Here is a 20,297-nt window from a genome sequence, read left to right on the forward strand (position 1 = left end):
GAGCAAAGAAGAGACAAATACTCAATGTACTTTGCAGTGTACTGGATGTGCTGGCTGCAAATGGATAGGAAAATGCTCTGTTCTCAGCTGGCGACGATGGTTCCAGCCAGGAAATTTTCTGTCTGTTAAAATGATTTACTGGGATTATTATTTTTTTTTTTTTAAATTCTTCAAATTCTTTGCAATGCTTGAGATTGTACTCAATGCCTAGAGAACTGGAGAGGAACCAGCAAGTAGCTAAGCACATATAATGGACATGGGTAGAGTTTGAATACTTTACCCTCCAGCGTTTCATATTGGTACTTGTCGGCTCCATTTGCAGAGATCCCCTATAGCTCACTCTTCCGTTACTTCAGCTTTCAGTCTGAGGGACTAAAACCATCTCTTCTGTTACCAGGTACTGATAAAAATTATTTAGAGAGAAGTGTTTGCCTTTCATAGCTCCTTAGAGCTGCTTGCCCATCAATTTTCTCTTACTATGAAGACTATTTACATGGCCTGAAGGAAGCACCTGCTAGTCAAAATGAGGAATGGTACCTGCAGCTGGAGCCGTCCTTTCTCACTTGTCTTCTTAGGAAGCTCAACAGGACAAATGCTGCAGAAGTTCAGTTGTCTCTGTTCTAGCCCTGTGTTTTCTTGGAACACTTTTATAAAATAATTGATGGGCAGGAGCAATGATAAAGCAAGCTGATCAAAGGGATGGATGGCTCTGCCAAGTTAAAAGACATTCTGTCTCCTTTGAAGACCACTGAAGAGAAACAGGACTACAGCTGTTTGCTTGCCATGCTCTCCCTATGAATCCTTGTGCCTGGCTCAGGCCAAGAGGAAAACCAAGCAGCTTGTGGGGGTGCAGGGGAGCGATGTGGAATTTCACAATGTCAGTTTTTCCCACCCTTTCTGTAATTTTTGTGGTGGGGCTGCAGCAGAAACGCTGTGGTTGTGAGCTGCTGGGTGATGGTCTGGCAGCAGGCAGTGCCTCCTCCCCGTCTCAGCTGTGCACAGAGAACCTTCTCGGCTGCTGAAGCACTGTTACTGCTTTCAGAGGTTTTAGTTATCAACAGCAGCCTGAAGCTTAGCACAGCTCTTCAGTGTTATTTGTGGTATTAGGTACACAGTGGTCTCTGTAATTAACGTATACACCGATTTAATTCTTTTTTAAGGAGTATCTGCCACCGTCCTGCCTTCTCTTGCTGGTAGCCCTGACGGCAGAGTAAGAGGAGCAAGTTTTGCACCTGCTCCTTTGGGTGAGAGCTGCCAGAAACGCGGACGGATCACCTCCCGGGGGAACCGGCAAACACCCTGCCCCCTCCCCGGCCGGGGCCGCGGGCCCTGGGCTCCGGCAGCGAGCGCAACCGGTGGGGAGCCGCGGCCGGGCCTGCCTTAGGCCCCGCCCATCTCCTGCCGCGGGTGGCGCCGGCCCCCGGGCTCTCGGGCCGGGGCGGGCCCGGCCGGGGCCGGTGGGTGGTCGGCGGTGACCGGCTCCCGCCCCCGGCTGCGCCGCATTAATGGCGGCCGGCGGGCGCCCCCGCAGCATCGCTGCCATGCTGGCCGGCCGGGGCCGGGGCCGGAGCCGGAGCCAGCCGGGGCCGGGGGGCAGCGCCCCGAGGAGCGGCCTCGCCTTCTACGTGCTGTGGGCGCTGCGGGAGCCGCCACGGCGGCTGGAGAGGTGCGGGGCGGGTACCGCGGGGCGGGTACCGCGGGGCGGGTACCGCGGGGCGGGTACCGCGGGGCGGGTACCGCGGGGCGGGTACCGCGGGGCGGGTACCGCGGGGCGGGTACCGCGGGGCGGGTACCGCGGGGCGGGTACCGCGGGGCGGGTACCGCGGGGCGGGTACCGCGGGGCGGGTACCGCGGGGCGGGTACCGCGGGGCGGGTACCGCGGGGCGGGTACCGCGGGGCGGGTACCGCGGGGCGGGTACCACCTCCCGGCTCTGCAGCTGCCCGCGGCTCACGGGCTCCCTTCACCAGCTGCCCGTTATTTCCATTGCAGCCCTGCACCATTTCCTCTTTAAATGACACAAACCCTCTCCTTTCACCTTCCCCGGCATCAACACGTTTTCAAGCCTTTTCATAGATTTTTTTAGACTTTCCATTTTACCTCTTGATGGTTACCTCAGCGTTCTGTTGTTTCTCTTCCCTCGCAGCCAGTCCAGCAAGATGGGTTTCCAGGCCTGGCTGCCCCTGCCGTTGCCAAAGCAGCTGGTGGTGTTCGGGCTCGGAGACTGGAGCTGCTACTCTCCGGACACGAGCGTCGCGGTGGATGTGCTGGTGTCCCCAAGCGTGGCGCCGCAGCGGGTCGGCGTGCTGGAGCCCGCCCGCAGGTTGTGGCCAGAGCCGGCACTGCCAGGGAGTCAGGAGGGCGTCCTGGAAAAGCTTTCTGCTCTGTGGTTCTGCCAGTGTCCCAAGGCTGCTCCAGCCTGCTGGTCCTCCACCATGGTGTTTCTCTCTAGTGATGCTTTCAGCTTCCTCTTGGCTTTCGGGGCTGAATCTTTTCAGGCTTTGGGGTGTGGGAGCAAGATATTTTCCCTGGCCAGTGTGTCACTTGTGGGCTGAAAAATCCATGGTTCCTGTGTAGGTCTCTGGTGTGGGAAGGTGACTGGAGAACGGATATTTTCATGGCCTCATTGAAAGAGATGGACAAAGGCAACTCTGTGAAGCTTGTCCTGACTGTCAATGGGCAGGTAAAAGAAGTGACATCCTCATCTTTTCTGCCCTGGGTCCCAAATGTTGTCACTTCTGAGCTACAGAACTTCCTCTCCCATCCTTTCCTCTTCCTTCTCTTTGCTACTCCAAGGCAGAGCTGCCAAATGCAGATCCGTTAATGCATGCCTGTGCCGAGCCTAAACCCTCTGTGGGGCTCCAGGCCTATTCCCTAAATAGCTGTGCCAAAACACCTCAAGTGTTGCATGAGATGGGCAGCAGAGAGCGGTTCGCTCTCCTGGGTGTGCGATACTTACACAGTTGATTTACCTTGTGCTGAAGCCCTTGGCTTTAGCATCTACCAGTACCTGGCTTTGCTTTTCTTTGTTTACCTTGCTGGTGCTGGAGATGAAACCTGGGCTATTCCCTTGCTGGGAATCTGTCTCTTGCAAGACATCTTTTTGCTCACCCTGTGTGGTGGGAGGCCAGCACACTTGGCATGTCCTTTTATTCTCACTGTCACTTTTCCTGCCGCAGCTGCTCCGAGGTGTCTCCAGCAGTACGCCTGTCTACCCCTTCCTCGTCCTGGAGACCACCCAGTCACCAGTGCTCCCAGCAGATGATGCGTCCTTTGCCCAGGACCTGGAGAATCCTGCTATGGTACGTGTATCCTCCTGGAGCCTTTCTCTCATTATTTCACCCTCTCCTTAGTATCTTCTCCCTCCCTTGGAGCTGCTCAGTTGATGTCTAGCAGAAACACCTGCTGCTCTCTTAGTGGAGACCTGGCTAAGCATGTTCTGGAGCCAAAGATTCACTTGTGCTAAAGAACGCGGTACTCTCCATTAAAATGCCTTTGGAAGGGTTGAATTTAACAGCCCTTGGTGGGATGATCAATCAGCCTGCTTACTCCTAGCACAGCCAGCCTTTCTGCCTTCCCCATTGCCTTGTGATGGCTGTGCCTGTCGCAGCCAGCAGTCTGAAAGCGGACCACTGGGCATACAGCAGCAGGTAGCTGCATGGTTCAGCAGGTGTTTGGAGGCTGATACTGATGGCATGCTGGCCCTTAAGACTCCATGGGAAGACAAGCCTGAAAACCATCACCATGTGAAGCTAATATCTGGCCTAGTAAGAGACAACTCACAGTAGCTTTAGGTCTTTTTCTTCAGAGTTGATTTGTCTGGGACTCTTGTCACAGGTTAAGAGCTCAGAGGTGACTGCTAGAGCATCCAGGCCTGGAAGGAAGGATGTCCGCCCACCACTGAGGACCCTGGCAGTATCCTGTGCCCTAAAGCCACCAGCTGGCAAGGTGGAAGCCAGTGAGGCCTGCAGGAAGAGTCCTGTCCACAGCAAGAAGCCCAGGAAAGTTTTATTTGAACCCACAGCATCTGAGAGAGATCTCAGTGAAGAAGGTAACTCTGGCAGCTTTCTGGTTTATGTTACGGGTCTTGTCTGAACGATCTGTCGATGCTGCTGGGCAACAACTTCCCAGTCTATTTCTCTGTATACCCCCAAGGCAAGATGGGTTTGTCTGTCTTGGCTTGCAAAATACTGAGAATGCTCCTTACTCCTGGATAAACTGCTTGATGAATTTTTGCCTGTTGGGAAAAGGCCAGAAGTAGAACACGGGATATTCTTAGTGCCGACACTGTACCATAATACGCCTATCTCTTCATATGAGTAAAAGTGTTTTATAAATTAAGGCAAGTATCATTAGCCTTGTTTTACAAAAAAGTAAATCGAGGTGCAAGGTTACCTACTGTAACATTCTGTAACCTCTCAACAACAAACAAACAGCATACCACTTGGTCCTTAAAAGACATCAGTTATTATTAAAGTACAGAGAATATGAAAAGGACTATATGTATATTTAGTATAATTGTACTGACTTTTCAGTAGTGACAGGGTAACTGTCACGGTGTTTAGAATCAAAACCCTTAGCTTCTGGAGTGTGAATTCCAAGTCAGCTCCAGGGTGTGACCACGTTTGTGCGTAAATGTTTGACAGTAACTCAGTGGTCCCCACGTGCCTTCCTGGGACTTGGCTTGCTTCTCACAAAGGCAAACGCAGGTCCATCACAAAGTTGCTTCCACTGTAGGCAGTGAGAAGGGCAGGAAATGAGTTTCCATCAGAGGGGTAAAATGCAAAGGTGACGGTATGATGGCAGTCAAAGGAAGTCTGCCCTGCTTTTACCTGTCTTCTGCATTTCTTCTGATGAGACTTTCTTCAGGATTCTTGGTCTTGCACCTTGTTTGTTGCAGTGAAGTAACTTTGTGTTGGGGGTTGGAGGAAGGAAGGCCAAAGGGCTCTTAAGCCATGGAGCTGAGCACTTTCTGTGGTATGTCTGCTGCTTTCTTCATGGGGCCATCTCTGTGTTTCTTCTGCAGATCTGACAGTGGAGGAGTTGCCAGGTGAGGATCTAGTTCCTAGACCCTGGTTTGTCTTTTCAGCCACTCAGTGATGCCATTCCCTTTAATGTCACAGGCCTCTCGTGCTTCATCCTTTAACTCCATAGTGACCAAGAATAACAAGTAAGTTGTATGTAATACTGTTCCTTTCCATGCAACTGCCCTCAGTGTAGGCGCTTCCAGCACTGTCAGGCTCTCCAGGATGCTTCTGTAGCCCCTCTGAATCTCAGACACACCTCTGGGTGCATAGCTTTTTGAGGCAAAGAGTAAGATGGGGAGTAAGTAAATTATTAAAAAGTGTTTTTTAGCTTGCTTAGCCAGCCGCAGGGGCCTGAGAGAGGAAAGGAGGAACAGAGCAGTATGAGGAATATCTCTGGAAGCAGCTCCCTGCTTCTGGTTGCTGTATCTTAGGCACTAACAAGCCTGGGTAGACCTCCCTCACAGGGAGTAACACGGGAATAGCCCAACTGGGATATCCATTCCCAGAAGGGCTAATCAATGAGAGGCATCCAAGCCTGTCTGAAGTGGCAGCCTGTATGCATCCTACAGCCAGCCAGGCTCTGCTGGCTCCCTCTGCTTGCGAAGTCTCTCCTAGTACAGCGATTATTCCCCAAAGCCAACAGAAAATCTTCCTTAGGGAGCTATGTCTCTTGCCACCCCAGAGGGAAGGGACCTGGGGCCTTTGCCTTCCCATTTCTCCCCTCTGCGCCTTCAGCTGCCTTGCTCTCCCCAGCAGGGAAGGGAGCTGGGGGTGTCTCATCAGACTCTTCTCACAGCCCTGTGCTCTCCCCTCCCCAGGCGGTCCCAGCCCACGGTGGTGCCATGCCATGTGCCTCAGTGACCAGGGGACAGCTGTTCTGATCGGTGGCGAAGGTGTCGACCAGCAGTCCTGCAAGGATGCGCTCTGGAAGCTGGAAATTGGTGGGGACTTCAGGGCTAACAGGCAATGGAGGCAGTGGGACTTGAGGACAACTTATGCAGATGGGAGTGGGTACTCAGGGGTTTGTACATATGGAGGGAACAGCAAAGGTGTCACATCTCCCAGCATGGGCACCAGGCTAAGCTGACACCAGAGGGTGCCATGAGAGGCTGTGGGGTAATACGTGAGCCCTCCAGGAGCAAAGGTAGACATTGTGGAAAGAGATGAATTTTAAGGAGTAAAAGCAACAGCGTGGTCTGCAGTCTGTGTGTGATGACTGGTGGAGAAGTGTGAGATACAGTTCCAGTGCCTTGCAGCTTTCTGTGCCTCACCGATTCTCTCTTCCACCTTACTGTTCCCCACCTAGTTAGTGTTCCCCTTCATTCGTTATACAGAAGCATTTCTGTCTGAGTCCCCTCTAGCCCTGAATCAAAGGTGAGGAGTAGATGAAGGGAGAAAGGTTTTGAATAAAGATTTTATGACATATTCTTTAAATCTGGAAGAAATAGAGAGCATCTTTGAACTCCTATTTGTCTGGTTTTGTCCCACAGACAGTGATTTCTGGCTTCCAGTGGGTTTCCAGCTACAAAATGCCATGCCATTGTGCTTGCATGGTCACACAGCTACCTATGACCCAGACACCAAGCGTATCTATGTCTTTGGGGGCATAAGGGAGGACAAAGACTACAGCAGGATCTATATTCTGGACACAGTCACCTGGAAGTGGCTCCTCGTGGCTGTAAGTACTGCACCTCTTCCAAGACAAATGCACAGGAGGGATGGCAGGTCCTGCCTGAACATGACAATCTATGTACCCATGTCCTTATTCCAGTAGTCTTGGCCTACTGTTGCTGCAGGTTGTCTGAGCTGCTTAGTTGGGATTAACAGATATGAGAAGGCTATGTTGAAAGGTCACAAGCTTGGCAGAAACCAGGGGCTGTGCCTGTAATGAAGGAAGCAAGATGAAAAAATGGTTGCTGCAGAGCACTGTGTCTGAGCAAGGTCATGGGTGGAAGGTACTGTACAAGCTGCAGAGGGAAATGGGCTCCCATTTCATATGGTGTTGTTGAGAGCTGCACTGGATGCTGAGACGAAGAGCTGGTCTTCTCAAACGGGAAACTGCTCTGAGCAAAGCAGATCTCCGAGCTCTTCAGTTGCATGTCATGTCCTTGCAGAGTCCCTGTCAGCAAGGGACTGTCTGTGTCTTTCCTGGTTAAGGCACAGGATGGCTTTTACAGAATAAGCCTGGATGAGATCTTTCTGTTCCCTTGTCTTCTGCGGAAGCTGGGGTAGGAGGTTGACTGCCTTCTGTCATTAGAGCATTCTGGTGGTGCTGAGTACTCAGAGGATGTGCTGTCTGCCTGTGTGGCAAAGATCTGGCTGGGGAGCCAATAAAGTGAAAATTGACACTTGTTGAACTCACTGCATGATGTGGGCCCCTTTTCTTCGGTCACGCAGTGAACAACACACTTCTCATTACAAATGTATGTTGACTTTTTCTAGGCGAAAGGGAGGATGCCAGTGCTCGCCTACCACAGTGCAACTATCTACCGCAAGGAGCTCTTTGTTTTTGGAGGGACTTTCCCCAAAAAGGCATCACTGCCAGCTGGACTCTGCAGCAACGTCCTCTATGTCTTCAACCCAGAGCATGAAATTTGGTATCAGCCCATCTCAGAAGGGGAGAAGCCTCTGCCTAGGTTTGGGTGAGAGTGCCCTTATTCCAGCCCTCCAAAATAGAGCAGGAAACCTGTGTTTACTTTTCCTCCAACCCCAGTGTAAGTTCCTAAATGTTAGGCGATTGTTCTCCACTGTTTGCCCCTTAATATAGGGCTACGTTTTGAGCGATGTGACTCCAAGTACCTCCTGTCATGAATCCGGATGGGAGTCTGTCTTGGGCTGCAGTGGCTGGGAGTAGAGACAGGTGTAGATTGAAGTTACGGCAGCCCAATAGCAGAAGCCAAGGCTGAAATGTCAGGTTTGGGCACTTGCTGAAGACACTTTGTTCATTGCTTCTCCTCTGCCCAGGCATTCAGCTACTCTACTGAAGAACAAGCTGCTGATTTTTGGGGGTCGGAAGACTTCTTTCTACCTTAGTGACATGCATATCCTGGATCTGGGTAAGAAACTCTGTACCAGATGGCTGCCTTGGGAAGGTCCATTCTAAGGCAGGGACTGGGGAATGCAGCATGCCTGATGGGAAGGTAACAGTAATGTTATAAAAACTAGGCAGTGGAGATAGAAACTGAGGTAAAAAAAAATATGCTTCTGAGGCAAGAGGGGAGGGAATGGGCAAAAACAAGAGACTTTTTTTGGAAAAAGCTGGGTAATAGAGAAGTCAGGTTGCTGATGTGCCAGAGTGTGGAAGTTTTTTGTCTAGTTATGATGTTGAGCTTTTTGAACACTTCACCTGCCTTTCTCCTGGCTGTCAGGTTTCATGGAGTACACACCAGTCCCCCTCCTCGCAGGACAGCCTTCTGCACGTTGGTAAGATCCTCTTGCAGACCCAGGAGCTATCATCTTCCTTTGCACTTTCTCTTTGAAGCCAGGTTTAAACAGTGCTTGTGATCAGACCCAGTTGCCAATCTGTCCCACTAGTCAAAATACAGTGGTACTATCCTCTCTGGTGTGGGACCAGAAATTCCTGCGCTGTCTTAGTTGGTGTCTGTAGGCTGTGGGGGGTACAGACCCCTTAGTCTCCCTGGAAATCTGCCTTTCAAGCTAGGGGTAGTTTTCTGCCATGTGCTAGTGAACTGTATTGCCTGCTGTTTGGTCTTCACAGTACCTGGAACACAAGAGAGGAAGAAACTCTTGTACTGGGACTATACTGTTTCTAAAGGAACGCTGTTGCCCATTTAGAAGGACAACCTAAATCAGACCAAAGTCCAGCTAGCTGGTCTCACTCTATAGAGCAAAATGTAGCAGTTTTGATAGCTCCTTCTGAGATAGAGGTGCTTTTCAGGCTTGATTATGGCCTGACCTGCAAAGGCAAACAAACAGGTCTTTCCAAGTTGTTATTCAGCAAGTCAGAGCAGAAGAGAAGCAGAAGTTAACTTCTGTTCTGCAGCTTAAGCCCCCCAGCCTCCTGCTGAAGTCTGCCCATTGCTGACTGAGGCAACCCCAAGCAAGTTTGTTGTAGTCACCTTTCAGCTTTGCTTTGGTCGCAGTTTTCACGCAGCTCTGGCTGTGTCGGACCAGAAGGTTCTGATCAGTGGAGGCTGCAATGCCAAGGGAGCCCTGCAGGATGCCTTTGTCTTCCACCTAGGTGAGTGACTCTCCCCTCCCTGTCTCCATAGCTGAGGGTGACTACGGGGGTGCAGTGGTGTTTCTGAACACCTAGCCTGGTCCATTTGTGTTTTCATACCTCACACTAGGACTGGGCTTCTCCAGTATTGATAGCCCCTTTCTACTTCCAGATACTCTTTCATGGAGCACTGTGATCCACCATGACCTCTGCTCTGTGCCCCGAGCTGGCCACACGTTGCTTGACCTGACTCCTGCCCACCTGATGGATGTGGACAAGGAGAACAAAGAGGAGCATAACCTGCACATGGTGTTGGTCTTTGGGGGCTCCAACTGTGCCGGGACTTTGTACAACAGCACAGTCAAGATCCAGCTGGACCTAGGATGATGTACAATACTCAGAATGAGACTGGGACAGCAAGGGCTCTTCACCAGCCTGAATACAGACATGGATGGCAATAAACTGAGTCCAAGCAATGTGGCAGTCCAAGTATCTGTATGTAGGTGAATGCTACCTTGGCACAAGAGATCATGGGTTTGTAAAGCCTTTCTGAAGGCCGCAGGTATTGCCCTCTTAGGGTAGCTGATATACAGCATCAGACTGGCAGAAATTCACTCCCATATCCCTGGCTTGATACCTGAGCTGGGGTGCTGAAACATGCAGTGGCATCTGAGCTGTGCCTGCACAATTACAGGTTTATAGGTTTCCCTTTTTGCCCTGCAGGTTTTTGGGCTGGAATTCCTGGGGTGCTTTCAGCTCTGAAGGTGATTCAGATGTTGGTCTCATTTGGGATGAGTGGAATGGGTTTTAATTCTGCCACATTAAATGTCTTCATAGTAAAAGTTACAGGCATGATTCTGGTTTGAAGAAAGTATGGGGTGGGATTCTCTTGGGGAATAGTCTGCAGCTGAGGATGAGGAAAACACCTACAGCAGTGTCTGAGGATGGGGAAAGGAAGAGAAGGCAATCATTTTCAGCATATGAGAATGAGCTGCTTATATCTTGCTGACTACGGCACAATCACCTAGCTTTGCTCTGGATGGACCTTTATTAAAAATTTCACAAGATTGCTGCTGGACATAAGGAAGAGATACAAACCAGCTGTGCCAGGCAGTAAACTACTCTTCCCAGTGCAAGGGGCGGTAGGGTTGCTAACTGTTGGCTTTTGCAAGGCCTGCAGGACCCAACAAGGCTTAGGATTAAGCTGTCTTCTGTCAGAGGCTAGCTGTTATTGTTTATATCCATGGCACTGATGATTATGCCATAGCTCTGAGGCAGCTGCAAGGGCAAGCAGGCCTGATAGATTAGTAGCACACTGTGTACACTGGCTCCCTGGTGCTCTTTCTGTAGATGATAGGAAGAAGCAGCCCCTGTGGGGAGTCCAGAATTGGCTCAATGCCTCACTGTTGTGTGTGGCCACATTCCCCAACCAAAGCCATACAAAGGGGACTTCTGATAATTATGGATGTTTCTGCTTTAATCTGCTTCATGGAGATATATCAGATAGAAAAAACAAAAAGTAGTTGCAAGCTTTCCAGCACAGGCATAGCTCCTGTAAGTAATCCAGGCTGCTTCCAGGACCTCTGTTCTTCTTCCCACCCAGATGAAAGTGAGACAATAGTACTAGGGCTTCCTGCTGGCCCTGAAGTCCTACTCAAGCTGTAGCTGTTATCCTCTTTACCCGTTATCCTCCAGCTTACTTGATTTAATGAGTAGAAGGGCTTCAAGCTCGTAGCTCTGCAGGAGTATCTGGCTGCCGGGAGGGGTGGCTTACTTTGAATGCCTCTAACTCAAGGAGAGCTTTGTTTATTCTGGTTATTGTGGGATATGGACTCATATCCACTTTGTATCTGCAAAAAGAAAAGAATTTGTGAGTTGGACAGCTACTGCAGCAGTGAGCAGAAGGGCAAAGCAGTGTGCTGTGCCTGCCCAGTATAGGAGAATCTCACAGGCTAGAATACATTTGCATTAAGCTAGAAAAGGTTCATCCTTGTAGGTTTAAAAGCGAATGCTAGAGGAAAGGTTAGTTAGTTCTTCCATCTTCGCTATGCTTTTAAATAGTGTGCAGCACAGGGTAAGAAGGCACTATGCTTTTCCTGGGAATCATGCTGCCACTACTTGTATCTTTCAACAAATATAGTCAGATTCATCTTTTTCCCCTGTGTGAAATGTAAATATAGGCAAAACAGGGAGAGAGGACATAGACTGTGGGCAACCTTAGATTTTCTGAGGACACAGATCAGGTTTTCCCCCAGGACCCTCTGAGAAGACAGCACAGCTGCTTATTTCTAAGAGCTTCCAAAAGAGACTGTGTTTATGACATAGGAAAACTCATGCAGAGAGGAATCCGTAACTGGACAGGGCAGAAAGGAGCAATGCTTTCCTAACAGGCACAAGGAGCAGCAGAAGGTAAGCTCTGACAGTCCAGCACAAAGCGTGCCTCAAGCTTAGCCTTAATTACCTTTCAGCATTGGAAACTTGAGGCACCAAGCACAGGTCAGCCATGGAAACCTGCAAATGTAGTAGAGAAGAGGGGTTAGAGTAACTCGGAGCCTGTCCCATCACACTTCACTGTGGTGGCAGGCTTCAACAGCAGGATGGAAATTATTTTATCAGCCAGTACAGAGGAGTTGTCGTGACAGTCTTGTTTTTTAATCCAGTATTAATAATACAACAATAGCAACAACAAATACAACGAAGGAAAGGAACTTCATAGCAGTCACTAGCAGAAGCAGCCATCTGCCTTTAGGGAGCTTCACATTTACCAGCTGATCCTGACAACCTCAAGGACACTGCTTCTATGGCAACTGCCTCTGAGCAAACAACCCCGGCAAGCTGCAGGGGGAGGCGATAGAGGGCAGGGGGAGTTTGCACAGCTGGGAAAAGAGTAAATTTTGCTTGTTTGCATTGCAGCAGTATCAAGCAGTTCCTGCCAATGTCAACATCTGATATGTGATATGGCCTTTGCACACAGGCTCAGGGACTTGCAATCCAAAAAGAAGACTCAAGGACAATACAGCTAGCTGCCTATCTGCACAGAGGCAGCTGCCCCCCCCCCCCAGGTCACAAGGCCCCGGGTGCCTTTCAAAGCTAAGATCTCATAACTAACCTTTGCCCACGAAGGGCTCCAGTTCCATAAGGGTCCTACTAGGCAATCCTCTACCTCATGGGAGATTGTGGGAGCTTTCCTTTTTTCTAAAGCTTTTGTAGGAAATATCCAATTGCCTGCCAAACAAGACTTCTAAATGGAAGAGGTCTGGGCAGCCTCTAGCTTGGTAAGGGTCAGAATCAGAATAGCTTGTATGTAAGCTGGCTGAAATCTGTCCATCTCAAAACTGGACAAACAGAGCAGAAAAATATAATACAACCTGGTTCAAGGTTCCATGGAGCAGAGCCAAGAACTGAACCTGTGTTTCTTGAGCCAGGCTTTGCCCCTATGACAGGATACTTTGAACTCCAAATCTCAAAGATGAAATACATATGTTTCCACAATGTCTAGTAGCAGCCAGATCCTAGACACAGCTGCAGCACCTGGCCATCAGCAGGTTAGAGGCAGGCACAAGTAAACATCTCTAACTACCTGCAGTCAGTAATGGCCTCAGTAGGATCCATACAGCTGTCTGTCTTATGGTGAAGGCACCACATGTACCTCTAGGCACATGTATCACTAGAGCGGGGTGATGCTGTGTCTCTACAACTAATTTTCTTTCCTATTTTATGGAATATACTGGGGTTTTCAGTTTTCCAGTAGTACATAACACTCTCTCAGATACTTACTTCGTCCTCCACACAGTAGCGCCCAGCAGTGTGCTGCAGAATCTGCTCCAGTGCTGTCAAGAAAGGTGGTATACTGGAGTGAGGCACTGGAAACTCATTTGAAAGGGACACTGAAGAACTTATAGACTGGGAATTATGAACAAGGGTGTTTTGACCCTGAGCTAAGCATGAAAAAGGAGGATTTTGGGACAGAACCTAGAAGAAACAGAAATCTTACAACAGTGTAGTTATTGTAGTCTTTAGCATCCTTAGCTTTTAGGGACCCAGGCTGATTTCAGCTGCTTCAGGCAATGTGATGGAAATACTAAGAGAACAACATAGAGATATATGAGTGAGGAGGGGAAAAATGCGAAGGTTCAGACAGCTTGTGTCTGTCCAGAAGCACAGATATGCCTGTCATTCCAGCTCATGGGGGAAAGGGTTCTGAGGAAATAAAAAGCACCCTATTTCTCCCAAGTAGATAAAAAATAATCTGCTAGATTCTGTGGGAGTTTGCCATCAGATATCTTTTGTCTGATTACAAAAGCATACAAATATAGATTGATAGAGCTTTAAAGCAAAAGGCACTAGTTTGGGAGCAGCTGAATGGAAAGGAGAAGTGCATCGGCCCTCGTGCTTTAGGGTGAATCAGCTGCTGTGGTGTACAGGATGGCCTCAGGCTTCCCCTCTTCCACGCACAGCAGCGGAGGCACCTTCTGGACAGCATCTTTCCTCCAAGACCCTGGAGAGCTGCCAGTCCGGGACAAGGGACTCTGGGCAGGAAAAGCCCTGTCTCTGCCAGCAGGGCAGGACCCCAGCACACCAGCCTAGGGAGATCTGTAGTTCTGCTTGAAGATGAAAGTAGGACTCCAGTGGCGCAACATTTTCAAAGTCAGTCAAAATGCCGATCATTTTGGATGTGGGACGTACCTTGAAAGCCAGATGCGATGCAGTTCTGAGCCCATTCCATTTTTTTCTCCCCGATTTGCTTCAGGACACTCAGGTTCTGCGAAGGCAAGCAATCTCCCGGTTAGATTGACCCCTGCTGGCTGGATCTTGCTCACTGCCTCATCCAGTGGAGCACAGGAGATGAGCTGCCAAGCCTGAACCCCTAGCTTGAGTTCAGCCTGCTGAGTCAGCCCCGACCTCACCTGCACCAAATCACGCACCCTGCTGTATCTCTCTCTTGGGACTGTCCTGTAGCAGCTGCCAGAGCATCCCTTTTGCCTCTGCCATTTGGGTTGCTCAGTTTTCTTCTTCCTAAAACATTCTAGACTTAGTGAAACCACATGGGTTCAGCTGTTTCAGGAAAGAACCCTGGGGTGCTACAGGATTTTCTTTGTATGAAATACTGTATTGTTGCCATTGGCAGATCAGGCAGAGGCTAAGCAGAGATTTTATTTGCTAACATGCAGTTTTAAGGTCTACCACACTACTGGCTGGCAACAATTTAGAGAGACTGAGCTTTTCAGAGATACAGACGCCCAGAAACCTGTCCTGGTTTTCTCATTTGCATGGATATAACAAGGCAATACCTGGAGTGGCTGAATGCCAGAGACAATGTGATCAGCGATCATTCTGACTTGGGCTCTCTTCTTTGGATCTTGGGGCAGGAGCCTGGGGTTAGGACAGATGTCTTCTAGGTAATGAATTATAGCTAGCTGAAACGAACAAAGAGATAAAGGGAGGTTATTGGAGAGCCAAGGAAAAGCTCACATCCTGAACATCTAGGAAGGGGAGCTGATCTAAGAGATTACAACCACTTTTGAATGACGTTTGTTACCAATTAAAGCAACAGAATATCCCCTTTATGTCTGCTTGGGACTTTGTTGTCATTTAGCTCAGCTGTAATTTCACGCAAACCCTGGCACAGCCATCTAAGTCAGACTACACTGCTCAGTGAAAGGTGACGTTAGGACCAAAGCTGAGCTGAGATCAAATCCTTGACAGCATTTTTGTAGTAGAAGCTACGTGCTATTTCTGCCCCCAAGTGGGATTGTTTATCACTAATGCCATTTTTTTTTCCAAGGCACAGATGAGAGCTCTGGGGGAAAAGATGGGGCAAAGCCACCCCCTCTAGACTGGGCAGCAGGCTGGAGTGAATGGTTTAACAGGGTGTCTGGTAACTCACCGACTGAGAAAGGGTGATGCCATCAATTTTCAAGGCTGGGACTTGCTGCATTGGATTCACTGCCTTGAATTCAGCAGAAAACTGTGGAAACAAACCTGAGCTCACTCTACTGCAACAAGAAACTACTGCAGCCCCTTGCTATCATTCAGCATCTTTTGGACACAGACTCCCTGCCACACACATAGTCCTTGGTGCTAACTGAATGAGGTCAAGTCTATGTTTAAATTGCAGTGCAGCTTCTCTGAAGTCTGTGCACCGGATATGTTCAGTTATATCATGCTAAGCAGGAGCAAAAGATCTTCAGCCTTATGAAATTCAGTCATAGATGTTTAAGAGAGGAAAAAACCTTTATCTCCTGCAGTCACCTTCTCCCCGGCATGCTATTTTGCATGCCAGGGAATACTAGCTGAAAGCAACTATAAATTACAGAGAAGCGGTGAGAAATTCAGTCACTTTGCCCGTGAACTTCCTAGTGCTAATCCCAATTCTCCTGACCATCCCCAGGTTCAGAACACCTGGAGAGAGAAATGGTAGCTGTATCCTTACCTGCTGTCCCCCATCCTTCAAGAGGTTCACAGGCACCAGGTCATAGGAAATCCCTTTCAGAGCCAGTGCTAGGGAGAGCAGAGTGTACAGCTTCAGACAGGCACAGTGAGACCAGTTCCATTGGCAATGGGCTTAGGCAAATATTACCATCTCCATCTGAAAAAAGACCTTATCCCTCATAAAAGGTGGCCTGAGTCCACCAAGAAGACAGTGCTCTGGCAAATGAAGGACCAAAGCACTAAAGATCAGTCCTGGCAAAAACACTGCATTTTTCAAAATAAGCTTTGCCACTCTTTGCAGCACAGCCTGTCCTGATTTGGTTTACCCTGTGCTCACCTGGATAACTTTGCTTAAGACTGTCTCAGTACAAGTAGGGACCATTCCCAGCCCTGCTTAGCTCTCAAGATTGGGCAGACCAGAGTCTGAGGCAGTATCCATGTAAAAATAGAGTGCATGGCCCCTCTAGATAATGTGGGAGAAACAGCCATCTGCATCATGTTAGCTTTACAAAAGGAGTAATTCCCTCTAGCTGCAGGCTGAGCGAAGCCCTCCAGCCTGTTCCTCTCCCTTCCCCCTGCTCCAGATAAATTGTGGTATTCCCTTCCCTCCCACTGGGAAATGCCTCGCTGTTCCAAGGTTCATGTTTGCTGATCTGTCTCTTAAAAAAAGTGACTGATTAATCAGGTTAGCGAAGGGGAGGATAATGCAATAACACCAAGACAACAGAAGAGATCAATACTGGATCTTACCGATTCTCACTCTCCAAGAGCAGGAACTTCGGAAATAGCTATAAAGTATAGGCTGAGAAGAGAGAAAGAAAGTGGTTATATGGTGGGAACACCAGAGCATTGTACAGAGAACAGTGCATGAACAGAAGGCATTTCAGGAACAGTAAGACAGGGAAGAGCAACATTTGGGACAGAGAAGGCTCCTTTCTGAAACTGACTGATCCTGTTTTGGGCGTACAAGTAGTATCACTGTCTTTCCTCCAGGCCCTCTGAATATTTAGTTGCACCCAACGTTTCCAGTGACCTTAAAATTATCTCCTGCAAAGCTTCTGTCTTTCTCCCTATCAGATGTTGCTAACTTCTATCCTATCTTAGATTTTTGAAACAAATTCCCTACTGATTGTGCCAAGTACCTGCACTGGGTATTTGCGTGGCATGAAATAGCTTTTCCAGACATGCAGGGCAGGGACAGCCCTCTTCCCAAACTAGAAGAGCTTCTGCTGTTTGAGATGAAGGCCAAGATGGCAGACAATTCATCTTTACCTGAACTCTAGCACTGAGGCAGCTTTCCCAGACACTTCCACCCTGTCCAAGCTCTCACCTTTTCAGATGCCATGGTCAATGTGCACAATCTACTCCAGGAAATAAAACCAACCTCTCTGCTTTCCCTTTTATCTCAGCTGGTATGGGGGAAGGCTTCTGTCCTAAAGCCAATGAGAAAAGGACTATGCTCCCAAATCTGTGCCCAGGACACAAAAAACAGCCAGTCAGATTCAATCCTAAGCGACTGAAGTCAGCTGCATCTGCATCTCTGTGTTGTGCTGCAGCCCCAGCCCTGGTATCAGAACCATTAACCAGCCTTGAGGTTGGAAGCACATTTAGGAACCATCCTTATTTCCCTAGCTTTTTTGTCCAGAAGTAAGATGTCTAGAGAGCCTGTCAGGCTCTCAGCAGTTGCCAATGCAGAAATACAGCCCTGGGGAACAAAATAAGGAAACCAAAGTCACATGTACAATTTCTGTTTCACTAGGGAATGACTGCCAGCTCCCTGAAAAGGGGCTGCCTTTGTAGTGAGGTCCCTAAGGGTCCTCCTGCAGCCCTCCTCCCATCAGTACCAGCTGGTGCAGAGAGTTTTCTATGTTGCAGGCCTGGGAGAGGCAGCTGCTTTGTTCCCAGGCCAGCTTTGTGAGAAATAAACAGCTCAGGTTTTTTGTGTTACAGTCTTTTCTTTCCACACAGGAAACTGATATTCATGCATGTCTCTAAATAAACCTGTGATCATGTCTCTCCTTTTTTCCATAGATCCCATGGCATAACAGGGATCTCTCTGGGTCTCCACCCTTCCCAAATGCATAGAAATTATACCAGAGACTGACAGCAAGGCAGAAGAACACAGGGATTTGCTTACTGACACACAGTCTGTCAACGGAAAACCAGAAAGACCCCCAGGATCTCTCTGCTCCAGTACTCTTTGTAAAGAGTGCTTCTCTTACAGTTTAGATTGGTTCAAATAATTTTAAACGAGGCATGCATTTGATTAAATTACTCTAGTCAAAGTTTACTGGAGAAATGGTTTATAAGCGAGCAGGGAAGTGATGGCAGTATTGGCAACACTTTTGCAGACAAAGTATTTACTCATTTTTCTTAAATTCTCTGCTTCTGGAATCAGGGCATTAGAAATCCCAGCTATACTTTTTTTCCAGATGTCTAGCCTGCTGGTTGCAGAGAAAGAAACAGAAGCTCTGACTTCTAAAGGGAAACATGCAGCATTTATGACATACTGATTTAAGCTGCTTTTCCTGGGGACCTTGCTGATGATTTTTTGGCTCAGAAATTCATGTCCTTCACAACATCTATTTTGGGCTCTGGCCTCTCAGCTGGCAGAGACACTCCTGATTCTCTGTCCTGGTTTCAGCTGGGATAGAGTTAATTTTCTTCCTAGTAGCTGGTACAGTGCTGAGTTTTAGATTTAGTATCAGAATAATGTTGGTAACACACTGGTGTTTTAGTTTTTGCTAAGCAGTGCTTACTTTAAATCAAGGGCTTTTCAGTTCCCCACACTCTGCCAGTGAGCAGGTGCACAAGAAGCAGGGAGGGAGCACGGCCAGGACAGGTGACCCCAACTGGCCAAAGGGATGTTCCATACCATAAAGCATCATGCTTGGTATAGAAACTGGGGGAAGTTGGCTGGGGGCTTCTGATTGCTGCTCGGGGACTGGCTGGGCATCTATCAGTGGGGGGTGAGCAACTGTATTGTGCATCACTTGTTTCTCTTGGGGTTTATTCCTCTCTCTCTTTTTGTTATCTCCCCTTTCATTACAATTACAATTATTATTATTATTTACTTTATTTAAATTATTAAATTGTTCTTATCTCAACCCACGGGTTCTGCCTTTTTCCAGTTCTCCTCCCTATCCCACTGTGGGCAGGCGCAGGGTGAGGGCAGAGTGAGCAGATACATGGTACTTAGTTGCTGGCTGGGACCAAACCATGATATCCTCTCTGCAGTTCTTTGCTGGTTTTGCTGCCTGTGCTATCATTTTTAATAAATTGTGCAAAGCTAATTGCTTCACTCTGTAATTTCAAGGGCCCAAGGGGATTTCACCAAAAAGAACATGGAAACAACCCATCCCTTAGCTGGGAACTATGTCTCCAGAGGCTGGGGCCTGGAATGATCTCTTAAGTTCATGCTGTTTTGCTCCCAGTGGCAAGGCAGATCACAGGCAAAACAATCAGCTACGTAAAGACCAGACACAGGAGAAGGATTTTGTCCTCAGTGTACAGGTCCCAGAGTGACATGGTATCTAGGAGGAAGAGCTGAGTGCGGGCCAGGGAAGTAGTGGGGAAGAACTGCCTCCATTTACAAGCCCATGGGGTACAATCCCCATAAGCTGCAGGTTAGATCGGTTGGGGCTGGTAGGATAGCTGGGGGAAAAACATTTGCTTGATGTCCACTGAGATTTCTGGTTTAGTTCGGTTCCATTTTCATTTCCAGCATCAGTGGTGCTGTGAGGAAAGTTTGGGCTTAAATCCCAATCCAGAGTAAAACTCTGGGAAATGCCTTTCACTGTTGAAGAAGATGGAAGAGACACCCCAAGCTTTGTGTGTTGAGCTCCTGGGTTTCCCAGCCTGTGTCTGCTTCAGTATGGATACCACCTCTTTCCAGGCTTGTATTTGGGATGCACTTGGAAAGGCAAAGCCTTTCACCTGCTCCTTGAGACCCATTGCCCCAAGCAGCCTGCACCCATGCACTGTCACAGGGCAGCCACTCACATGGGACACAAGAGAGAAAACAGCCCCTTGGAGGCTTGTGCAGGGGAAACCCTGGTGTCTGCAAGGCATCACTTGTATTCTGCTGGGTTAAAATGTAATGGAATAAGTAGAAGGAACAGCTTTGCTCCTGAACTCTCAGTATCTCTGCAGCTGGTGTTGGTGTAAACCGCTCACACGGACGAACTATCTTAGGTAAACACCACCGCTGCTTCCAAAGGGATGAGTTTTATTTAGCATGGGGGTAAATTCCTTGCGCTGCGCTGCCACAGAGACGTGGGTGCAGGCTGGGGCTGTGGAAACCTAGGCAAGGGACGCTGTGCGCGGGGTGCGGCCCCTCGGTAACGCCGGCCCGGCCAGGTCGCGGCCCCAGGAGCTGGCTTAGGCCGCGCTCCCGTCAGCTGCCGCGGCCGGACCGAGCGGGGCCCCCAGCCCAGGCCCACCGTCCCTCGGGCCGCCATCGCCCCCCAACTCCCCTCCCGCCACCCGGGCGGGCCGCTCCGCAGCGCTGCGGAGCCAGCACCGCGTACCTTGGCGGCGGCAGAGCTCATCCCGCGCCGGGGGCCGGGGCGCCGCCCCCTCCTCGCCTCAGGGCCGGGCGGCCGTGGCAGGCCCGCAGCTCCCGGCGACCCCCGCGCCCGCCGCCTCAGACTCCGTCTCC

The 20,297-nt window shown here is 49.3% G+C and overlaps 2 protein-coding genes and 1 long non-coding RNA gene across 4 annotated transcripts; 1 reads left to right on the top strand and 2 right to left on the bottom strand.

The window, feature by feature from the left end:
- The first annotated feature begins 27 nt into the window (after window positions 1-27).
- LOC114013967 (uncharacterized) lies at window positions 28-9,681 on the top strand. The gene is made up of 13 exons (XM_055794009.1): window positions 28-1,666; window positions 2,145-2,321; window positions 2,576-2,681; window positions 3,178-3,300; window positions 3,836-4,049; window positions 5,025-5,048; window positions 5,844-5,966; window positions 6,516-6,703; window positions 7,468-7,667; window positions 7,990-8,081; window positions 8,394-8,448; window positions 9,129-9,226; window positions 9,378-9,681. Exons 1-13 carry the CDS (start codon window positions 1,506-1,508, stop codon window positions 9,590-9,592), a joined length of 1,776 nt encoding a protein of 591 aa, XP_055649984.1. The 5' UTR covers window positions 28-1,505; the 3' UTR covers window positions 9,593-9,681.
- Window positions 4,447-5,844, bottom strand: LOC114013968 (uncharacterized). Its single transcript, XR_003557258.2, has 2 exons — window positions 4,831-5,844; window positions 4,447-4,729 (listed from the first exon to the last, which is right to left on the bottom strand). It is a non-coding gene; the product is annotated as an uncharacterized LOC114013968 (long non-coding RNA).
- On the bottom strand, window positions 8,243-20,292 carry GSTZ1 (glutathione S-transferase zeta 1). 2 transcript variants are annotated; one of them, XM_055794015.1, is made up of 10 exons: window positions 20,167-20,292; window positions 16,388-16,439; window positions 15,639-15,706; window positions 15,093-15,173; window positions 14,497-14,622; window positions 13,892-13,967; window positions 12,983-13,035; window positions 11,667-11,716; window positions 10,906-11,055; window positions 8,243-8,746 (listed from the first exon to the last, which is right to left on the bottom strand). In XM_055794015.1, the coding sequence occupies exons 1-9, from the start codon at window positions 20,185-20,187 to the stop codon at window positions 10,929-10,931; spliced, it is 654 nt and encodes a 217-aa protein (XP_055649990.1). In that variant the 5' UTR covers window positions 20,188-20,292; the 3' UTR covers window positions 8,243-8,746; window positions 10,906-10,928. The 2 variants fall into 2 exon arrangements, with proteins under 2 accessions (XP_055649990.1, XP_027651717.1); XM_027795916.2 differs by lacking the exons at window positions 8,243-8,746; window positions 20,167-20,292 and adding an exon at window positions 16,968-17,070 and having other exon boundaries at window positions 10,662-11,055.
- Window positions 20,293-20,297: the final 5 nt, after the last annotated feature.

This window comes from Falco peregrinus, chromosome 1, assembly GCF_023634155.1.
Source record: "Falco peregrinus isolate bFalPer1 chromosome 1, bFalPer1.pri, whole genome shotgun sequence".
NCBI lineage: Eukaryota > Metazoa > Chordata > Aves > Falconiformes > Falconidae > Falco > Falco peregrinus.